This window comes from Talpa occidentalis, unplaced genomic scaffold, assembly GCF_014898055.3.
Source record: "Talpa occidentalis isolate TD23 unplaced genomic scaffold, MPIMG_talOcc4v2.1 talOcc4.14, whole genome shotgun sequence".
NCBI classification, from domain to species: domain Eukaryota; kingdom Metazoa; phylum Chordata; class Mammalia; order Eulipotyphla; family Talpidae; genus Talpa; species Talpa occidentalis.
The window spans coordinates 20910617-20930474 of NW_023601433.1; the positions used below are offsets into that span (position 1 = coordinate 20910617).

General features: G+C 48.0%; 1 protein-coding gene across 1 annotated transcript in view; it reads left to right on the forward strand.

Annotated features, from left to right (window-relative positions):
• Positions 1 to 397: 397 nt before the first annotated feature.
• Positions 398 to 19858, forward strand: part of CNIH3 (cornichon family AMPA receptor auxiliary protein 3) — an 84741-nt gene continuing 65280 nt past the window's right edge. The window contains exon 1 of the mRNA XM_037510179.2: positions 398 to 883. Within this exon, the coding sequence (XP_037366076.1) occupies positions 803 to 883 (81 nt within the window). The 5' untranslated portion in view covers positions 398 to 802. The remainder of the gene's footprint in view (positions 884 to 19858) is intronic.

Consider the following 19858-nt stretch of genomic DNA (forward strand, 5'->3'; position numbering starts at 1 on the left):
GGAGCAGGTCCCCGGGCTGGAGTCCGTGGCCTCCCAGGTCCAGTTCCTAGTTTGCAGGGAAGTTGGGTGACCAAGGCCGGCGCCCCGGGATCCCCGCCGGGGCCGGGAGCGGGACCCGGACCGGGACTGGGCGCGCCTGGGAGCGCACGGGAGCCCTGGAAGCCCCCTCCGGGGCGCGGGGCCAAGGGGACGTGGCCCTCCCGGGCCATCTGACGGCCTGTTCTCTCGGGAAAGAGTCGCTGCCGGCTCTGGGATTTGGGAGGCTCTTGGAGTCCTTCCTCCCAGGCACCTCGCCGAGGCTCTCGGTTTGCGCCCTGGGGGCGCGGGAGGGGCCCGAGCCGCACCCTCGCCTCGCCTCCTGCGCGTGGGCGCGGACAGCGGAGGGCCGTCCCCTGGGATCCCTGGGGCACGAGAGCTGCTCGCGCGGTCCTCCTTGGAGTCCTCGCACCCCTCGCCGAGTTTGTCTCCAGGGCTCTCTGCTTGGCACTAATCTGCAGGAGTTCTCTACTGATTTGGTTTCTTCTTCGTTTGGGGGACAGTTGCCACCAACGACGCCCGACACCCCCTTTCCTGTCTTCGCGGGAGGGCTGGCGCCAGGGTCGCCGGAGCCGCGGGAATCCTGTCCCTGCTCATTGACCCTCAAGTCTGTCCCTGCTTGGCGTGACTTCTCCTAGCCACCGGCTTCGAGGGGAGGGTGCAGACGTGGCTCCTTTGTGCCCCCTTTGAGGGGTGAGGTCCTGGAGAGGCCATTGACTTCCAGGGGCTTCTTGTGTGTGGAGGGATTGGGGTGCGGGCTGCGACCATGGCCTTCACTTTCGCTGCTTTCTGCTACATGCTGTCCCTGGTGCTGTGCGCTGCGCTCATCTTCTTCGCCATCTGGCACGTGAGTACCCGGCAGAGGCTTCTAACTTTTTTTTTTTCCTCCCCGAACGCGCCCCTGGCCACCCGGTACCCAGTTTATTTAAAACGCCACCCGTCTTCCTCCACCGGCTCCGCGCACCGGCGGGGTCCCGCTGCTGCTCCCCTGTCCCGGGGCAGAAGACTGTTCGCGGCGTCTCGAGGCGGGCGGAGGTACAGGGCACACCTTCGGCGCCCCGGCCGCTGCCCCCGAAGCCCAGGCGCCGCGAGTCCCCGAGGCAAGACACCCGGGTCCGGGCTTGGCTGTGCCTCCTGGCCCCGGGGAGTGACGGCTACAACCTCGTTCACCCCCAACCCCCTCTGTCCCCTTCTCTCCTGTCTGCGGGAGGCGAAGGAGGCCGCCTTTGGGCCCGGCAATTAGTCAAGTAACTATAACAACTAAACATTTAAAATGTCAGCATCTGTGGTGGGTTGCTTTTAGACATAATTGGAGACACAGTAGAAACATGCCGGGAGTGCCTTGTGAGAGGAAGCAGGGAGAGACGGGCGGGGAGCCAGGTAGTGGGGGTCGAAAGGAAAGGACGGTGAGAAAGAAAAAAGCGAGGGGCGGGGAGCCTGCAGAGGACCTGGCTGGATGGGGCTGTGGAGGAAAGTCACACCCCAGAGGCCAAGGAGAGTGAATTTCCTGGGCGCCCCCAGGGTCAGTGCCATCCAACTCCTGAAAGACACCCCCTACAGGTGGCTGGCCCCCAGCATCCCCAGCAGGCAAGAGCTGTCTGACTTCCCTACCTGAGGCCACACCAGGTTGTGCGGCAGTCGTGCTGGGTCCCAGTTCTGCAGGTGTGGTGTGGGGATGGGGGCAGAATGCTGACTAGAAAGAGGAGCACACAGGGCGGAGGAAGGATGGCAGCATTTGACAGCGGCTTGAGCTGGAACTCTGAAGACTTCTTTCTCTGAGGTTGTTTAACCTCAATCATCATCAGGGAGTTGGTGGGAAGAATGGCAAGGTCAAGGGTTTTAGAAGGAGCACAGCAGTGAGTTGTCTGTCACAGTTAATAGCCTTACCTTGCCCAGCCAGACCCAGTGACAGGAAAGGACCATGAGGTGAATTTCTCCAGGCCTGGCTGTTCTGGGGGATCTTAGGGAGTACCCTATAGAGCACCCGAATGAAGACCAGAAGAAAATTGCAGTGTGGGTGAGATGCAGGTTTCTAGTGAGAGGGTTTATCTTGCAATAGAACAAAACAGCTAGAGTTCTTACCAGGTTGTCCCACAGAGGGGAGCGGGAAGCAGGGAGGAGGAAGACTTCTAACCTCATCACCGGAGAACAGACCCTTGTTAGACTTTCTTCCACATCTGGAAAGTGAGAACATTGCCCTGGATGATCCCTGAGTTTTTTCTTAAATCTAAGGTGCTATCAGTCCCACATACAGGAATTTCAAGGCTGACCAAAAGTCCTACAAGTGAGAAGTGATTTTGCACCCTCTGCCCTGGAATGCTGGGTCTCATCTATGGCAGAGAATTAAGCCTTTGTTAGCAATTGTTAAGGCAAAATGAAACTTCACCTAATTAAAAGAAAGAGAGGTGCCAGACAGATAAGCCCAAAGGTGCAATAGACCTCTGCTAATGTGTTTGGAAGGAATTTTCTGCTTCTTTGGATTTGGGGAGTTATTTGCATTTTGGAAGGCTAACGACTCCCCTTCTCCAAGAAATACTTCATTTTACTATTTCTTTACATTTTTGCATGAACCAAACTGTCAGGCTGGAGTTCTCTGACCTAGCCCCTGAAGCAGAGCAGGTAACCACAAAAGGAATAATTTTCTCTCACTCAGGGGAAGATAATAATTCAAAAGCAGATTAATTGAATGGATGGTTTGTGTAACTGGTTGGCTAATATAGATGTTTTAATCAAAACCAGGCATTGCTGCCATCCCATGTTGGCCTCTGCTCTCCAGTAGAAAGGGGCAAGATTCCAGTTTCTAATAAAAAGGAATTTGTGCTCTTTAATTCATATGACAGTAACAGTTCCCATGTCTCAGTTCAGCCCCTCCTCTTTCCTTTTCCCTCTCTCCAAACCAGACAACCCAGAGCTTCACCACATTGCTTTGGCTCCTGAGAACTACAAAAGGAAATCTGAGCTGCATCCATTCCAATGCTGGCATTTTATGTGTGGTTGTTGGGTAGAGGATGGCCATTATTTCAACCAAAATGTAAGAGAGGTGCTTCTGTGTTAGAGTGTGCTTGCCTCTTTCCAGACTCATAGTTCCTATGTATTTCTGGGGAGCCATATTGGTTGCTTAGCATATATTCACAGTTTACAGCAGGAATTGGGCACTTAACAGTACACAGCAGTTATAGGGCCTGCCCACTGCCTTGGCACATTGTTCTTATTTATGGTACTTACCCACTGAGGGTAATGCTGGTAGCTACTATTTATTATCTATAGTAGGCACTTAGGATCTCTCTGATGTGCCTCTTATTGTTTATCTCCCTTTCCACTGGAAGCAAATTTAGAGGTGATCGACCCTAAGCACAGCATTTTAAGTCTTGTCTTTTACTTTGAAAATTTATCTGTATTTGTTTTCAAAAGAAATATTTCAAATTAATAATTTGTGTTACATCTGCCACTATCTTTGAGTACACTTGTCACCTTTGGGAGACACAGATAAAACAACTTTTTTCCTCTGTAGCTTTGCATATGTATAGGCCTCTTATTGCCTGTATGTACATGTCCTCTAACTGCCCATCCAATTCTTCCAGTTGATATTTTACAGATGAGGAAAGTGAATCAGAGAGGTTCTGAAACTTGCTTGAGGTTGCACAGCTGGTGTGTATTGGAGTTGGGATTTGAGCTGAGATTCTTATGCCTATGTCCTGTTTCTAACTCTAATCCTTGGACTGTTTAACTTTGGTGATTAGTGGACAATGTTTCTATAGAAAAGATTACTTTTCTATAGAAAAGATGACAGTAAAATACTTGTAGTTAAACTTTCTGATTAGGGTTATAAGAACAAGGTGACATACAATATTTCCTTTTTTAAAAAAAGGAATTTCTATTTCATTTTTGAAAAAATCAGTTTTTTTCTGCTTTTGAAATGATACAAGTTATTGCCTAACTTTTGAAAATAGAGGGAACAAATCACTAATCTTCTCTAGAGAAGATTTGGATGTCTTTTCTTCCAGTCACTCTGTATGTGTATATTTTAAAAAATTGCATATGGAGACTTCCATGGGAAAAAAAAAGTGCATGAAAGGGTTTCAGATGTGAATTGATGTCTATTTCCAGTCAGTGTGAAATGAACAATGTTTACTCCCCAAACTCTTCTCAGCTCCAGCTTGGTTGAGCCTGTCTACTGACTGGCTCATTTATATAAACACAGATGAAGCCATTCTTTGAAAAGATCAAAGATTCATTACCAGTTATTTCAGATTTCCAACTTTTGAATTTTGAAGTTTTAAAAAAATATATAGAGTCATTTTTTAAAATCACTTTTAAAATCTCTGAGTTTGGACAGCATACAAATAAAATTAATTCCCAACAATATTTCTTTAGATTCACAGCTGCCTTTGCTATTGAAACATCTTATAGGGGCCCAGTAGATGATAACAAGCATATTTACAGAGAGGCCATTCTGCTAGATGAACTATCTCAGAGTTTCAGACAGTTCCAGCCTGTCACAGACTGAGCCAGAGGGAATTGAGTGAACATTTCAGTTTCTCAAACTGTCCATCTGGGAACAAAAAATGGGATTATGTGAAATGGTCGGATGCCTGGGCTTGACAATACATGTTCTTTGAAGACCATACTTTGGCCTACTCAGAGGAGGCCTGAGTTCATTGGTCATGCCTTGCTGGGTGCCTACTTTTTGTTCCCTTTGAGACTCCCCCCTCCTCTGGCATCTCACTCTGATGTGTGCACTGCCATCCTCCCTTCCCTCTCTTTGCTCCATCCCTCTCCCCCTCATCCTCTGTGCCTCACAGTCAGTGTGGGAGGAAGCCCTAAGAGAGCAGCGACCTTCTCTGAGTCACCACTGTTTCTCCAGAGTCTAGAACATCGCCTGGCATAAAGAGCTCCTAGAATAAATTCTTGTTCCCACCTGGCTTGGCACAGTTCTGGCTGACGTGGTAACTCACTTCTGATTTCACTTCTAATTTCTTCCCTGGACAGCTCCCTGGGCAGTATGGGTGCATGTGCTTTGTGCTTTCGCTTGGCACTTTGAAACCTTGGAAACTAGCTGTTACAAAAGAAGACTGGCCGTTGCTGTGGGGTACAGAGTCCCCTCTGGATGACAGGGGCTAGTTCTCCTGCAGAGGCACAGCTTGGGGAGCAGTGCTGGCTTACACTCCTGTATTTCTACCACAGTTGTGTTAAGAGCGAAGAGAAGGATGCAGAATTCAGAGATGACCTAAAACAATCAGGCCCTGGCCCGATGCGTGACTTTGACGGCACACTGTCTGATGTACAGCGACTGTTACATGTGGCCTTCACCAGGTAATTGGAGTGTCCACATTTATTGGCCCTGAAGTCAGTTCCTGGTGACCTCACTTAACCAGCTTCCCGCCCTTCTGGCTGCCTGGTGTTTCTCCTTACAACCACAAACACCCCCCCCCCGTCCCCCCCACCCCCCCCACTGCCTTCTCAGGACTTATTTTCTGCTGTTTCTCACTGCCCAGGACATTTGTAGAGTCCTCCGGTGCCTTCCTTTTTCTAGCTGCACCACCTTCTTGTCACTGTCATCTGGCCTCCCCTCCTCCACCCCAGGCCAGGGATCTGCTCATGGCCACATCCCCCCATCCTGTCTCATCCTGGGGCTTTTGGTCATCTCACTGCCGCTGCAGGGCTACTCCGTTCCTTCAGCCCCACAACTGGGACTGCCTTTCCCCAGGAGCCCCCGGCGCTCCCTCCTGCACTCTGTGCCCTGAGTTAGGGCCTTTATAACCCTGTCCTCCACCTGCTCTCGCCATTTGCTCCCTGCTGCTGTGTTCTGGGACTCCCACCGAGAAACCTTTGGCTCCTGAGAAATCCACTCATTTCTGTCTGTGCTGTCAGCCCAGGCTCAGGGCTGTTCAGGCTGAGACGAAGGCCTCCGTGTTGCTCAGAACACATCAGTGTGATCCTGGCCAGTTCTTTCAGCTCCCACAATACTGCTCTACATCTTTGACATTTTCTTGGAGTCCCCTGAAACTCCCCAAAGATTCATTACCACCTCCTCTCAGTGGGTGACTTCATCTCCACCTCATGGAGAGCAGAGAGGCAATGAGAAAGGGACACCCCAATATTCTGCCTCTCCCAAATGCCTCTGATTCTGTCCCCATAATTTTTCCTTCTCAGCTCAGAGGAAGCAAAGTCTCTCCTCCTATCTGTCTGATCCCTCCTCCGCTACTTCCTAGAGGACATTGCTACATCCCTTACCCACTTCCTGTGTCCTCAACAACTGCCTTTTACTGGTCCACCCCGCCCGTCCCCTCCCCCCCCCCAACTCCTGGCCTCCAGGTACAGTTTCTGAGCTCTAAGTTTACAGCCAAGCCCCTTTGTTCCCAGGTAGCCCTGGGACCACTCATTCTGTCTGCTCTCAGACAAGTTGGCCTCCCTACGCCCTGCTTCCTGTTCCCTCTTTTTTATTACATGAAACATACAGAGAAGTTTTTTTAATACAGAAATTGAAAAAGCCTTCTGCATCTACTATCTGGAATTAGCAAATGTTAGCGTGGGGCCATGTTGGTTTTTTACCTTTTTTTTTTTGAGTCATTTGTATCTTTGTGCCCTTACCTTTCTGGACTCTGCTCTCGGCCTCCTGCTGGCCAGTCTCTGAGTGGCAGTTTGTGCTTTTAGAGACTGTGGCTTTGACTTGGTTGTCCACATCCTCCCAAATCTTACCCCAAATCCCACAGTCAGTTCCAAATTCAACACCTGTCCCTCCTCACAACCGCAGTGGATGCAGAGGCCAGCGGGACCCGCCCCCATCCTGTCCATGCTTCCTTTGGTTACCGAACATCTCCCTCAGTTACCCCTGCTCATGACCCTGCCTCAGCCAGGCACTCACCTGCTCTTCCTCAGAGTATGGTGACCCCAAGCTGGCCTCCTTGGCTAAACGTCACCTGAATTCATAATCAGCCCAGTCTCTTCCCCAAACATAGCTGCCAAGAGTTACCTTTCTAGCACCTGGAAGGGTATTCTGTCATTCCTCTGTGAATCATTTTTATGGACTCTCACCTACGAAGTTTAAAGGGCCTGCGGTACCAGGACCCCATTCATTGCTTAACCTCTTCAGTATATCAGCCATTCTCGACTTTTCGCAGTGATCTGAGTGGGCTGTTCCGTCTCCCAGAAACAATCTTCCCTTGACTAGCTCTGTGCCACCCTCTGTCTTCAGGAAAGCCCTGCTCTCTCCCTGATATCTGAGTGTGTCCCTCCATGCCCTGGTCTGCACTAGACACATGTGTTGTGTCTGTCTCTGTGCCTGGACGAGAAACCCCGTGAAGATGGAAACTGACCTCAGCACTTGGCACTCAGCTCAGAGGTGGCATGGTAGTTGGAGTTGAGTGAGTGCAGAATAAATTCAGGATCTGGACAATTTGCTGTAGCTAATCCAGGCTTGACAAACTCTTGTGCAATGAATGGCTTCCTGGACTTTGCTGGTTATAGCAGAGTTACTCCTCAGTTGATGGGAGACACCAAAGGGGACAGGTGAGTCTGGTTGAAGGTGAAGCAGGTCCCACTGGGCTGAGGCTCTGAACAGTAGCCACCAAAGAGGAACTGCTGTCCTAGGAAAGGGCTGTCAGGCTGGCTGTAGCCCATGTGCCCCAGGGCAGAGCACATGGCTGGCTTGCAGGTTATGTGCTGATTTTATGCTTGAAGCAGACTGTACCATGTTGTGGTTCTGAACTTTGATTGTGGGTTATTCTGAAATATATCCTTCCCCTAGCTCTTGACAAACACACGTAACTAGCATCTTTATGGCATAGAACAGGCAGATATTAGATTCTAGGCTGATGTGTTTGCACATTGCTTCTGAGTTGCTTCCTTTTTTTACTAGCTGGAAGTCCTTAGGAAAAGAAAGTGAACTGTGTTAGTTTAGAGAAGAGCTTTGAAGTCAGCCCTGGTACAAGTGCTGATTCATATACATGAGTTATAAACTCAGATCTGCAGGACTGGAGGTGGTTACCATTTGGAATCTTCCACAGCCAGGGTTTCCGCATCCTAACATAGGTAGCTGAGACTGGCCTGCATTTCTTTTAATGGCACTTGGGATCTGTTTAATTCCCATAAAAGTCACTGAAAACTTCAAGTACACACTTAACTCCTGAATTGTGTGTGCAAATATCTTTGAAGCTCTGCTATTTATTCTTTTGTGTATATAACTGAAGTGAAAATACAGGATCAAATGGTAATCCTATGTTAAATATTTTGTAGCTCCTCAAGTTGTACAAGCTGAAAAACTCTACTCTTTCATGACCCTCTGGCCACTGTGGGTTTCTCTGCTTTCTGGTAGGATGAACCAACTGCAGTATCCCAAACATCCCAGATTTACTCATTGCTTAAATGTCTGATCTTTTTTCCTACATTGCTCTGGAGTCCTCAAGTCTTTTAGGCGAATAAAACAGTTACAGAAGACTTTGTCATGGCAGCATTAGACCCTAGTAGTCAGAGGCTGTAAATACTCCTTAAACAGATTTTACTGGAGACAGTTCTTGGATTTTGCCCATGGGTAGTTCCATGGCCACAGTCATTTCTTTGGGGGATTTAATCAGAGTGAGGTTAGTTGTGTTTCCTGAAATGTTTAGGTTTGAGAATGTTTGAGGCTTGTGACCTGAGAACTGTATCTGATATGAAGTTCAAAGGGACAGAAACTTGCCACTCATGTTGTCTCCTTTCTGTGACCTGCCACTTAGCACTCAGAGCTTAGCTCCCTGCCACTGTCCCAGCACATGCTCTTGACCAGCCAGCGGGTTCAGAAGTCTTTGGTTTGGTGAGTTCCTGGCAGTAGCCTTGACAACCTGCTCTTTCTTTTTCCTTCTTCCTTTCTTTTTCTATTGTTGTTGGTTTCTTTTTATTCCTTTTATTGCATGTATCCTAGCTCGGCACAGGATGCACTATATTATTTAGCCTACCTGCAGGGCCCACGGGCTGGAGGTTCGCTGACACCACTGCCCTCCCCCATGTGTCCAGAAGCGACTTTGCCAGAGCATCAGTCTTAGGCATCTGTACTGACTGTGTTCACATCATCCATTTTTGAGGATGGGCTATAGCTCTTCTGCTGGGGAAAAGTGCAGGGGAGGAAAGCAGAGTCTTGGAGTTGACTTCTTACTTTTTTTTCCTTATTGGCAACTGATTCATGAACCCTAAAAAAAGAGTTGATAGCAACATAACCGGCTAGCTATAGCGGCCCATATGGTCTCTCATATAACAGACATTTGTATCTTGGATAAAAAGTATTTAAATGTGTTCTGTGAACCTTATTAAGAAAAAGAATTAGCAGCTGCATTCAAGGGTCATGGGTATGGAGACAGTCAAATGATTAACTAGTCTCCCAGAAGGCAGAGATTGGGAAATAGGAATTGGGGGGTAGAAGGCCTGGATGTGGGAAGGATCCTCTCTTGGGAGATGGATTCTGAGGGTACTGCATCCACTCCTGTGTCACTGGCAGAGGGGTCCAGCATGTGTGAATGTGGAGCTGCATATCTGGCTTCCATGTTCTCTTGCAGGTACCCCTACCTGGGGGCTTCAAGGGCAGTGGTGGGCAGGCCATAGAGCACAGATTTGTGCCAACTCTTTCTAAAGTCTGCACTGAGAACTATACAGATTGTCCTGTTTCCCTTCTCTGCCCTCCCTGTTTGTGGGAAAATGGTACAGGCTAGTGAGTCCCCTAGGCCTGCCTGAAATATTGTAGAATTTGCATTGTCCTCGTTGTCAGAGCTCCTAAGCAGGCTATCGGATGGGGCTTGGAAGTCTTTGCCTGATGGGGCTTTTGAAAGGTGGTGGCATCAAGCTGCCACTTGGCAAGGATGGAGGGGAGGGACGCTGGAAAAGGATTGGTAGCAGCACTGAGTGGGTGCGGGTGGGGGGAACTGGTCTCTGGAACACGTGAGTTGTTTCTAGACTCAGGCATCAGAACCAGATGCTGTGAAACTCCAAGCCACTTTATTGCAAATGGACTGTGACTTAGCCTGGGATAATTTCTCTTGGACGTTCTAGAGAGTGATGAAGGAATTGAGCTGAGGCCAACAAGGCATATGTGCTGACTGTGGAAAATGCCTGGAGAGATATGTGTTTGCTCTTGACATCCTTTTCTCTCTTTGATTGGCAGTTTTAGCACCAAAAGGCATGCCCTGGGAAGGGGCTGGTGGCTAATGCGGCTGCTGCTGCTGAGTGACACTCCAGCAAACTGCTCCTTGGCTTTAGAAAAGTCCCTGTGTCTCCCTGGAACTTTTGCTTTCATGTGGCCTGCAAGATCCTATCCCACTCCAAATTCTGGTTTCTTCTTCTGCTAGCTACTTGCATCTCATTCTGTGCCCTTTCTCCTGACAGGGTTTTTCTTTTCCAGTGGACTTCCTGAGCATTTGGAATCAGATTTCTCTGTAGGGAGTATATCAGTTAAGATTCTTTGAGATCAGATCTGACCCCCTTAATTAAAAAAGGGATTTGTGGAATAGAAACTGGAGTGCCTGGAGAATGGATAGAAAGTCTGAAGAAGAAGACTTGAAACAACAGAATAACCTAGATTTAGATCACTGTCCCGCTTTCTTCTGTCCTTGATTATTCCATGGGATGAAGGGGATCAGTTTGGGTCATTGTTGCCTGCAGGTTGTCCCAAGCAGGGAGCAAAAGTCTGGTGGAATTTCAGCCCCCCTGTCTCTCTCAAGGAAGGATGGTCACCTGGATTTTATCCTCCCACCAGGATTGCACTAGAAGGGGGAAGGTAATTCACCAGAGGAAATCAGAAGGGCATCACTATTTGGTGAATGAAAAATCACAGATGCTCATTCCTGTCCCTCACCTGGTTTCAGAGAAAGCAAAATTTTCTCTAAATAAAGGTCAACTTTTTGTTGCAGTAGATCCTGTGATGTGTTGTTCTGTGTGGGTTGAGAAAAAGGTCTTGTTTATCTTTATCCTCAGCTTGATGAACAGCTGTGCTCTGGCCAGGATGCTGGACTTACTGGACTGTGGCCTTGAACTGTTTCCCCACAGAGTGATGACTGTCCACTGCCCCTTTATCAGTCTCCATCTTCTCATCATGCCAAGGTTCAATGGAGGCGATGTGACATGCTTCTATGGCACACACCTGTCCTTCTGAGCCTACCAGCTTCCCAGAATCCACTTGGATGAGGGCTTTGCAGGAATCTAGCAAAGCACCTGCTCGCCTAGAAGAAACAAACAGCCGTTGTTGAATCAAGTATAAGAACAGTAGTACTTTGTCAGCTTGGTGTCCCCCAGCCGGTGTAGTCTCAGATTCTAGAGGATGAGTGTGACTTAGTCCTTCCTTTTCCTCTTAGAAAAGCAAATCGTACACCCAAGTTCCCTTCACTACCCCAGAAACCCTTCCTCACCCGACATGTAGACTGTGTAGAGCAGATGTGCTCAATTTCAATTCCCTGCTCTTATACAGAGCCAGAAACGGGGGCCCCTTCCCAAGTCCTGTCAGTACCACTTAATATGCCCCCCTCTGCCTTCCCAGCAGGCCGCACTCTCTTATAATTAGCAAAGTTGGCAATTTCTGCCACTGTGCAGAAGAAGTTATTTTGCTCTGTAAATGGGAAGCAGCATCAATTGTTTCCCTGGGGGAGAGGTGACGTGCTGGCTCAGGGCTGTGTTGCATGCTGGCACCTCTGTTAAAATTAGCTCCTCCACCATTCTAGGGTTGTTAGAGAGGATCCAGAAACAGTGTCGGGGCAGGATATTAAAGCTGGTGCAGCATGCTCTTTTCCAGAAGTAAATCCCATGAGCCGGGAAGCAAATTGATGGGCCTGGAACAGGATCTTCACCATGGAGAGGGGAGCACCTGACAACCCCCCACACAGAATTTGGTTGTTGGAAGCTACTTCTTAGTTCATGTTCTCCTGCAGTTCTTCAGTTTTCCTTTCTAATGTCAAAATATCAAGCGGAAATTTTATTAAAGAAGAAACAAACTGAGACCCAAGCTAGTAAAAGATTTGGGGGCAAGGGCGCAGCCTGTGCTGTTGGGGGGCCTTTGGGTGCTCCACACTGACTGCATTTAACTGACTTGACTTCTGGAAATGGGGTAGGATTGGGTGGGTTTGGTTTACTGTTTGCTGATTTGTTTTAACTTGACTTACATTAATGAAAGAGGAAGAGTCATAATCACATAGTCCTGGATGATGGTTCTTCAAGGGACCAAAGATCATCTGGTTTGTCTTCTCATTTAGAAGTGAGAACTTAATCCTGGAGAGGCCAAGTGACCAGAGAGGCCACAAGCTCCGTTGACGGCAGAGCCCAGAGCAGAGCTCTAGGTTTCTGAATCCCCCGACCAGAGTCCTTGCTCCAGTGTCAGGGATTTCCATCGAGCAGCCTTCTGTGTTTTACAGCAACTGAAATAAAGAACGCGCATGCGTCTACTTGGTCGTCACAGCTGTGCGCACTAAGCGTTCATATTTCCTACACAACACTAATCGGATTTCGTGCATTTGGTTGTTTTCTAGAAGGGCCTAAAGAGAATGACGTTGATTGAATTAAGAGGCACATGTGGAGTATCTGTTCAAGCCCCGAATTGAAGACAAAGCGTAGCAGCCCAGAGAAAGATGCGAATTAGAAATGTTTTAAAAAATCTTAGTTTCCTTTATCTGTATTTGAGCACTGAGTTCTTTGCTTGTAAACAGAGGCTCCTGCACACACCTGCAGCCGTGACTCAGAGTAGTGAGGCAGGAACATGCCACCTCTGGGTGCCTGTCCCCAAACCACCCTGGGCAAGTCTACTCATCTCTCTTGGGACTGCTGTTTCTTTAACTCTCAAACAAGAAAGGGGACTGGTATTTTCTTCCTACCAGTGTTCTGAATCCGTGGTCCCCTTCTCTCCTGCCTTCACACTTCGGTTCAAGACATTATGGTGGTGCCACTTTAGGGCCGGGTTAGCCCGGGCCCCAGCAATTCCTTTAAAAGGTTTTTATAAACCGTCTTTGTCATGGGGTCTGTCCTCTGACTCAGAACACTCCTAAAGGACATGAGGTCATGAGCAAGGTCATGGCTGGCTCGTTATCAAGTGACCAGTTGAGCTTTTGAGGCTCACAGTTACTCCCACCAGCCTCTCCGTGGGTGGTGACTGTGCTAGGTGCTGTGTTCCTGGGCGGCCCCTTCCAGACCCCTCCTCTCTTAAGCTTGCACTTGATCCCTTTGGCCAGCTGACGTCTTGCCTCTGCACCTGGATCCTTAGTCCCTCTCTTTGGTTCCCCTCCCTGCAGTGGCAAGTGTGACCCCTGCCTAGCAGAGGACTGTCAGATTTGCTTATGGTTTCAGTGCTTTTCAAATGGATGAATAGGAAAGCAAGAAAAAGGAAGCAAGTGGCATTTCCTGTTTATCGCTTCTCCAAGATAGAAACCCTGCTTTTGAGTATAACTGTAATATTTCCTGTCCAGACTATAAAGGGAAGAAAAAGCTCACTCCATGAGTCAGGAAGAAGGCATTGCAGCCATGCTTGTGAAGAAGATGCCAAGATGCCCGTTGACCTGGCAGGGCTCATGTGCACCTTTGACTCCAGACACCACCTCTGTGAGGCTGGACAGGCTGTTCGAGATGCTGAACCCTCTAAGGAGGGAGCGAGCAGTGTTTGCAGAGGATGCAGGCAGAGACCCAAGTGCCACAGGGAGAGGCTCAAGAAGCAAGGGATGGGACAGAGCTGTGTCTTAGCTTGTCTGTAGGCTGGATGGAATTAGCCTTTCTCTGGAACCTCCAGGAGCCTCAGCAGAGACCCTCTGAACCCCACCCACCTGACAGGTGGATTCTTTTTCCCATGTCATGTCAGGTCCCATCTTCTGAATTTGGGTTCTAGAACTGTCCTCCAGATTGCCTTTCCTGATTTTACCAGCTTCATCTATGCTCTGTGCCTCAGTTTCCTGCTCTGTAAAGGAGGAGTGGTTGGGTTAGTGGTTCCTACAGCTGCCTCACCCTTTAGGTGGTATTTCTCAGAAGGTCTTGATTAGGGTTCTGGACCCTGATTGTTTGGGAAAACTCCCAGGTGATTCAGACACACGAGCAAATATTAGGAAGCTCCAGGAATTGCTGGGTTAGGAGATCATTCTGACAGTCCATTACTCTTGAATCTTATTCTAAAGCCATATGTTAAATAAGGTTAATCACTTTTTTATTCCTTTGCACTCAAGCTTATCCTGTCCTTACATGCATCTGTTTCACTAACTTGTAGTTGTATTTCCTTTGAGTCCTACTTCCTACCAATTCATATTTCCAGTTCCTCCTCCTCCAGGCAGTTTTCCATGATGTGTTTCTTCTTCACTGCTTTCTCTTTTGTCTCATGGCTCCCTCATATCTTCAAGATGCTATGCATATTTGTATATGTGCATACACATGTATATACATATGCTTATACACACATGGACATATATGCATGTATACATACATGTATATACACATAACAACAATGAGCAATAATTACTGTTTTACTCAGGAAACGTATTCTCTTATTTGCTTGGTTTATGAATTCTTTCCTCCATAAGAAAGTAATCTCCCAACTGACTTTCCTTCCCAGTAATGAACCTTGGCAAATCAAATGGGTAATTGATAGAAAGCTCAGTGAATAATGTTGATCTTTGACCTCTGTTTTCAACAGGAAATTGACAGCCACTTCCTAGCATTCTCCTTTAGGCATATTTTCAAATACAGGAAATCTCATCATTTTGTGATGATTTTGTGATTCAGACCTATGCAGGGCCCCTTGTTTCCCTCCTCCAAGTCCTATTGACCTGAATAGGAGTGGGATATAGCTGAACGGGACAATAGCTCCTGCCTGTCTTGTAACCTGAAGTGTCTTTCTGTCTCTGTGTCATGTGAGAGCAGGCTGGAACACCTTTTGCTTTGTGACCCCCCTGCGGTGCATGTGCTTGCTCAAGGTGTTTGCCTTCCCTACTCACCAGCCTCAGCCCACCTCCCTGGGGTGCTTTTCCCATCTGTAAAGCAAGGGGGTGGGCATGGTGACAGCTGAAGCCCCTCTCAGCTCTGTGCTGAGCAGCCCATCTGCCCCTTCACACGCCACCGCACTACTCTGCGCCCTTAAGCAACAGTTGCCCAAGATACAATTTGAGGTGTCAGGAAAAGGCTGATTAGAAAAGCCCTTTGCACAGAATGTTAGTGTCAAGTTTGGCTGGGGAAGCCACGTGCGCTCTGGTGATTCAGACTCTCAGCACTCTGTCTCTTGGTTCCTGTGATCATCTGAATTATTTATTTATCCACAGCCTCCCCACTGCCTTTTCTAGCTATTCTCTGCTCGTTAGTGTCTGTGCCTAGGGTGGGCAGGGACCAGGAGCAGGTGAAATGGAAACCCCTCACCCACTGTGCTGTTTAATCTGTGGAGTAGGGGTGGCAGGGAGCCCAGGGACAAGATTTGGGTGCTGATGGAGGACGTCAGCCACCACCTACCAAGATCCCCTTTGTGTGGTCACACCAGGGATGGAGGAGTGGTTGTGAAAGGGCAGGAGCTGTTTGGGGCGGCGAGGGCCACTGTTTGCCATTTTCTAAGCAGCTGTTCCAAAGGTGGAGGAAGAAAGCTGATCCAAAGGTGGAGCTTGATTGTGAACAGTGGAGGTGACACATTTCCCATGAAATAGTTGACATTGGCAGACATTACACTGAATTATTTGGCTTTGTATGTGCTATATTTGCTTTTATTCCCCAAGGCCTCAGAGGCTCGTTTGCTATGTAATTGGGCTCTGAAGTCTCTACCATGGCATCTTGGAGGTGAGGTGGTGACAGAGCCTCGGAGGGGAGGGGCCTGGGACCACCCCAGAACCATGGCATCTAACGTTGCATGAAGTTTTTTTGTTTTTTTTTTAAATAATAAATTTTATTTTTATATTCCCCATACAATTGCAACCCCCCCCCCATTCTGACCCCAATCCCTCCCCTCCCGCCCCCCAACCCCCCAAAAAGTGTCTCTGGTTCATAGTTTTTTGTTGATTTTGATTTTCACTTTCTTTTTTTTTTTTTTTTATAGAGGCATGTTTTATTTATTTATTTATTTGTTTATTTGTTTGTTTTTTGTTTATACATGCACTGGGTACAGTCAGAAGCACGGGAGGGTGAGAGAATTCACCAGAGCCAGAGCGGGGAGCAGAGCAGGCAGAAGGACCGAAGTACACTGCTGAGGGGAGCAGCGGGCGGCAGGAGAGGTCTGCGCGCCATGTGGGACCCTCCTCTGGTGGCCGGGGAGCAGCCGGAGATCGAACCGGCGCCGCAGAGGCCGCGGGCAGCTTCGCAACCCAGCGCTCAACCGCTGCGCCACCGGGGAGGCCCGATTTTCACTTTCTTATAGTTATTCATTTTCCTGGTCCCTTATTTAAGTTTTCTAGATTCCTGCTATGAGTGAGACCATCCGGTATTTTTCTTTTTCTTTCTGGCTTATTTTGCTGAGCATGATCCCTTCCAGCGCCATCCATGTTGCTGCAAATTGCATGTGTTTATCTTTTTTGAATGCTGAGTAATATTCCATGGTGTATATGTACCACATCTTTTTGATCCAGTCATCTATTTTTGGGCATTTGGGTTGTTTCCAAAGCTTAGCTATTGTAAATAGTGCTGCTATAAACATAGGAGTGCAGGTGTTCTTTGGAATTGATGTTTCTGTGTCCTTTGGGTAAACACCTAGGAGTGGAATTGCTGGATCATATGGAAGCTCTATGTTTAGTAGGTCCAGAAATCTCCACACAGCTCTCCACAGTGGTTGGACCAGTTTGCACTCCCACCAGCAGTGCAGGAGAGTTCCTTTTTCTCCACACCCTCGCCAACATTTGTTGTTGCTAGTTTTTTTAATATGTGCCATTCTCACTGGTGTAAGATGGTATCTCATGGTAGTTTTGATTTGCATTTCCCTGATTACAAGTGATGTTGAACATTTTTTCATATGCCTGTTGGCCATTTGCATTTCCTCTTCAGAGAAATTTCTTTTTAGCTCTTCTGCCCATTTTTTGACTGGATTATTTTCTTTGTTGTTGTTGAGTCTCATCAGCTCTTTGCAGATTTTTGTGATCAGTCCTTTATCATTACTGTTGTGTGCAAAAATGTTCTCCCAGTTGGTGGGGCTTCTCTTTGTTTTTGTTACTGTCTCTTTTGCTGTGCAGAAGCTCTTTAATTTGATGTAATCCCAGCTGTTTATCTTTGCCTTCACTATCACTGCTTTGGGTGATGTGTCCCTGCCTGCAGGACAGGACCAGAACCTGCAGAAGGAGGAGGAGAGAGAGAATAGATGTGTCCTAATTCCTTTGGTAGAGAATCAGGGTCTTGTTGGCAACTTCTGGCCTTTGCTTTCCCTTCCAGATACCAGCTCAGGCCAGAACTTCAAATTCTCAGGCGCTCAAGGAAGCCAGGATCCACCAGTCCTGTGGCTAATCAATATAATGATGTCTGAGTGGAAAATGTTGCTAAGAGGCGTGGTCTGCTCAGGCAGCTCAGTTGGATTCAGGGTCTATTTTGAGCACTCTGCTTATCTCAAATAAGGACAGCCAACTCTCAGAGCTACCGGCTTCTCCCCACCCCACACTTCCTTTTCCCTTGGTCATGTCTCTATCGCGTTCTGGTTCCTTAGCAACTCTCATAGCATAGGGGTATTGGCCTGTTCTCATCTCCAAGAATTTCTGAAGGTGTCTGTCCCACAGTCCCATTCGTAGTTATAGCAAAGTAAATAGGTTGCTGGTGGTGCACCGGGGCGGTGCTTTTTGATTTGCCAAGAAAGTTTAAGAAGCAGCACATCACGTGAGGCTAGCACTGCGGCCAGCGCACCCCGCCATCTCTCTTCTCCCTGCGCTTCACCTTCTCTGATGATGGACAGTTGAAGAGAGATGAAAACTGAGTTGTATTTGTAACACTAGTAAAAGCTGTAAATTTTATTCCTCCTGCATCTTGTGTTGTTCCTTTCAGGATGTTCCTTACAGGCGTCCTAGGCAAGTGGTTCTCAAACTTAACTGTGTGCATGAAATCGCCAGGAAACTTTCACAAAGTTCAGATTAATTCCAGCTTTGGGGGATTCTGGTTTGAGAGGGTTAGTTATGCTCATTTTGAACATAGGCTTTTGTCAGATCTTAGTATTTCACCTCTATTGCTCTTTTGAGTAAGAGTGTGAAGGGTAGTCATCACGTGATGAGAGCTCATACTGATTGAATACCTACTCTAGCGGGTATTTCTCCAACTGCAGAAGCTCATGTAATCCTTGCAGTGTCCTATTATGCAGATTCTATATTATCTTCATTTTTCAGATGAGGAAATGGAGGCACAGGAAGGTAGCTCATGTCACAGTCTCACAAACGACAACTTATTTAACTTGCCATTAACTTCTGATGGGAAAGTGGAGTCTGGAAGCTTCAGGAATTCTGGCAGGTGGGGACTACTAATAACCTCATAGCCCGTGGCTGGGCAGGACTGATTCAGAGCAGCCTGACTCCGGAGCACGGCTCTGTACCCTCGAGTGCTTCGCCTCTCTGCTCTGTCATACCTTTTGGGTATGATAACATCTTGTTAATGGAGCTGAACATAAAAGTCAAGATGTGGTCCTCTCCTGAGGCTCCCAAAGGGCCCTGATTCCAACTGTGAAGCAGTTGTGACCTGGCAGCTTGGACACGTCGATAGGCCTCTTGTGGTCTTGTGGCTGAAGGTACATTTGGAGTTTGCACTTTAGTTTGAGCTCTTGTTTTCCTGTCCTTACACGCATCTATCCCACAATGATCCCGGACCTCCCAAGGATCCTGAGCCTTGGAATTAAAAGGAAGAACGAAGCAAGGCCTGCCTAAGGGCCACAGCAGACTGTTGGAGAAAACGGATGTAACACAAGCAGTTACCTTCAGTGTGTTGGTCACTGTGTCCACAGAGCATCTGATTTGCAGTGTCTTTTGGACATTGGTTCCAGCTACATCTGCATGGAGGCTCATCTATACTTATGGCATGGAGGACATGCAGTAAGATGTTAAATGTAATCACACTTGTCAGCTTGACTGGAGTGAGCAGGCAGGACAGTGAGTCCTGAAGGCCAGACCAGGTGAGGGGTTTGGTCAATAAGGGGAAGGCCTGCCTTCCTGAGGGCTGGGCAGCCTCAGGGTACCTGGGGATAGAGCCCAGGCCAGGCCAGGCGACTCTAGTGTCTCCATATCAGGAGGTGGGTGTTAGCAGCAACCCTGGTCAATCTTGTGGGCTGTTTGAATTGTAGAGCCTAGGAGACCCCAGGGACCTCTTAAGTGGAAAGCCCCATGAAACCAGGATCTCAGTCGACCTTGTTTTTATCCATTGTCCCAGTAGCTAGTGTGGCCCCGCACACAGCAAGCCCTCAACATGTGCTCGGCAAGTGAATGTGTGGAAGAGGCGCTAAATATTTCTCCTGGGAAATTTCAGATCTAGGGTGGTAGCTATGGAGATGGAGTACAGAAACCCAGAGAGAGCGAGGCTGAACTGGTGGTGTCTGAAGACCCTTTGGCTCTAGCATCTTGCCTGGCATACAGGACATATTTGTTGAATTGAAACAAATTCTACAATTCTAGGGAGGAAAAAAGCATCCTAATAACCCTTAAACACTTCCCTGTGTTCGCATCATTTTTAGTGAGATTTCTCCTGGCTGCTGCTCCTTATGATTCAGGAGGTCCTTGATTGATCTAAACAGCTTTATCTTCAGTTGGAGATCCAGTTTTCCCCCCAACCCCTCTGCAGAATCGTAATGCTCATGCATGGCCACTAGAGGGCTGAGGTTTTGTGCAAAGCTCAGCGTCAGCCTCTGGTGCAAAGGTCTGAGAAACCTGGAGAGTCCTGAAAATTTGCTTAAGCAGTAGACGCATACGCAACC